This window comes from Phaethon lepturus, unplaced genomic scaffold (genome assembly GCF_000687285.1).
Source record: "Phaethon lepturus isolate BGI_N335 unplaced genomic scaffold, ASM68728v1 scaffold47979, whole genome shotgun sequence".
Lineage (NCBI taxonomy): Eukaryota > Metazoa > Chordata > Aves > Phaethontiformes > Phaethontidae > Phaethon > Phaethon lepturus.
The window spans coordinates 441-1,399 of NW_010562231.1; the positions used below are offsets into that span (position 1 = coordinate 441).

At 49.9% G+C, this 959-nt stretch overlaps 1 protein-coding gene across 1 annotated transcript; it reads left to right on the forward strand.

Annotated features, from left to right (window-relative positions):
- Nucleotides 1-124: 124 nt before the first annotated feature.
- Nucleotides 125-370, forward strand: LOC104626311 (fibroblast growth factor 16; the record flags this gene model as incomplete). The annotated part of the gene is made up of 1 exon (XM_010294202.1): nucleotides 125-370. A coding segment is annotated over one exon (246 nt), but the record flags the coding sequence as incomplete, so codon positions are not given.
- Between the last annotated feature and the right edge of the window lie 589 nt (nucleotides 371-959).

The following is a 959-nucleotide window of genomic DNA, read 5'->3' on the forward strand; positions in this document are numbered from 1 at the left end:
GGGAGCCAGCCGAAGGTGGCTGGGAAAATTACAGGAAAATAAAATGAGGGAAGGCGGAAAAGATTCTATTTGTTTTAAATTTTTGACACAAATGTCTTTTTCTTCCCCTCCCGCCCCAACGCAGAAGAAGCTGACACGGGAGTGCGTTTTCCGAGAGCAGTTTGAAGAGAACTGGTACAACACGTACGCCTCCACCCTCTACAAGCATCCCGACTCGGAGAGGCACTACTACGTGGCTCTGAACAAGGACGGCTCGCCCCGGGAGGGGTACAGGACTAAGAGACATCAGAAATTCACTCATTTTTTACCCAGGCCTGTGGACCCTGCCAAAATACCCGCGATGTACAGAGACCTCTTCCACTACAGGTGATGTTTCCTGCCGCGGCCCCGCCGGTGTACATACTCGGGCTCCCAAGCTTTTTCCCAGAGCGCTCTGTTAATAGTCATTCCATCGTTCCGGTAAGCGTAGATGACGTAGGAAAGCACTTACATTGAATTCAGACACTGCCGTTCCTCCTTGTTTCAAGCGTATATCGAACCTGGGTTATTTATGGGGGTGGGGGTAGGGGACGGGAGGGATCCCTACATATAATCTTTCGTTTTCGTTCACTGTCTTTACCCGGTGCCTACGAGAGAGACCGAATATTCAATGTTATGGTTGCTTGAAGGAACAAGCGAGCGAGCAAACCTGATCGCAAACCTAAAAATGAAGAGAAGGAAGGAAAAGGAAAGACCGCAGAACTGCTGCGGGTGCTGCTGCTAAGCTCGGGATGGTTACCTGCTCGGAAAAAGCCTTTCGAAGGGTACCCTGCTTAAGCAGCCTGGGAGTTTGCTACATGGATGATGCTACATGGACTGGTCCTGATGCGTGGGGTTTTTTCCTGCTGTTGGGGTGGGAATGGGGCGAGGAACATTATTCAGATGTAAGCATGGATACTGTGCATAAGGACAAAAACTAT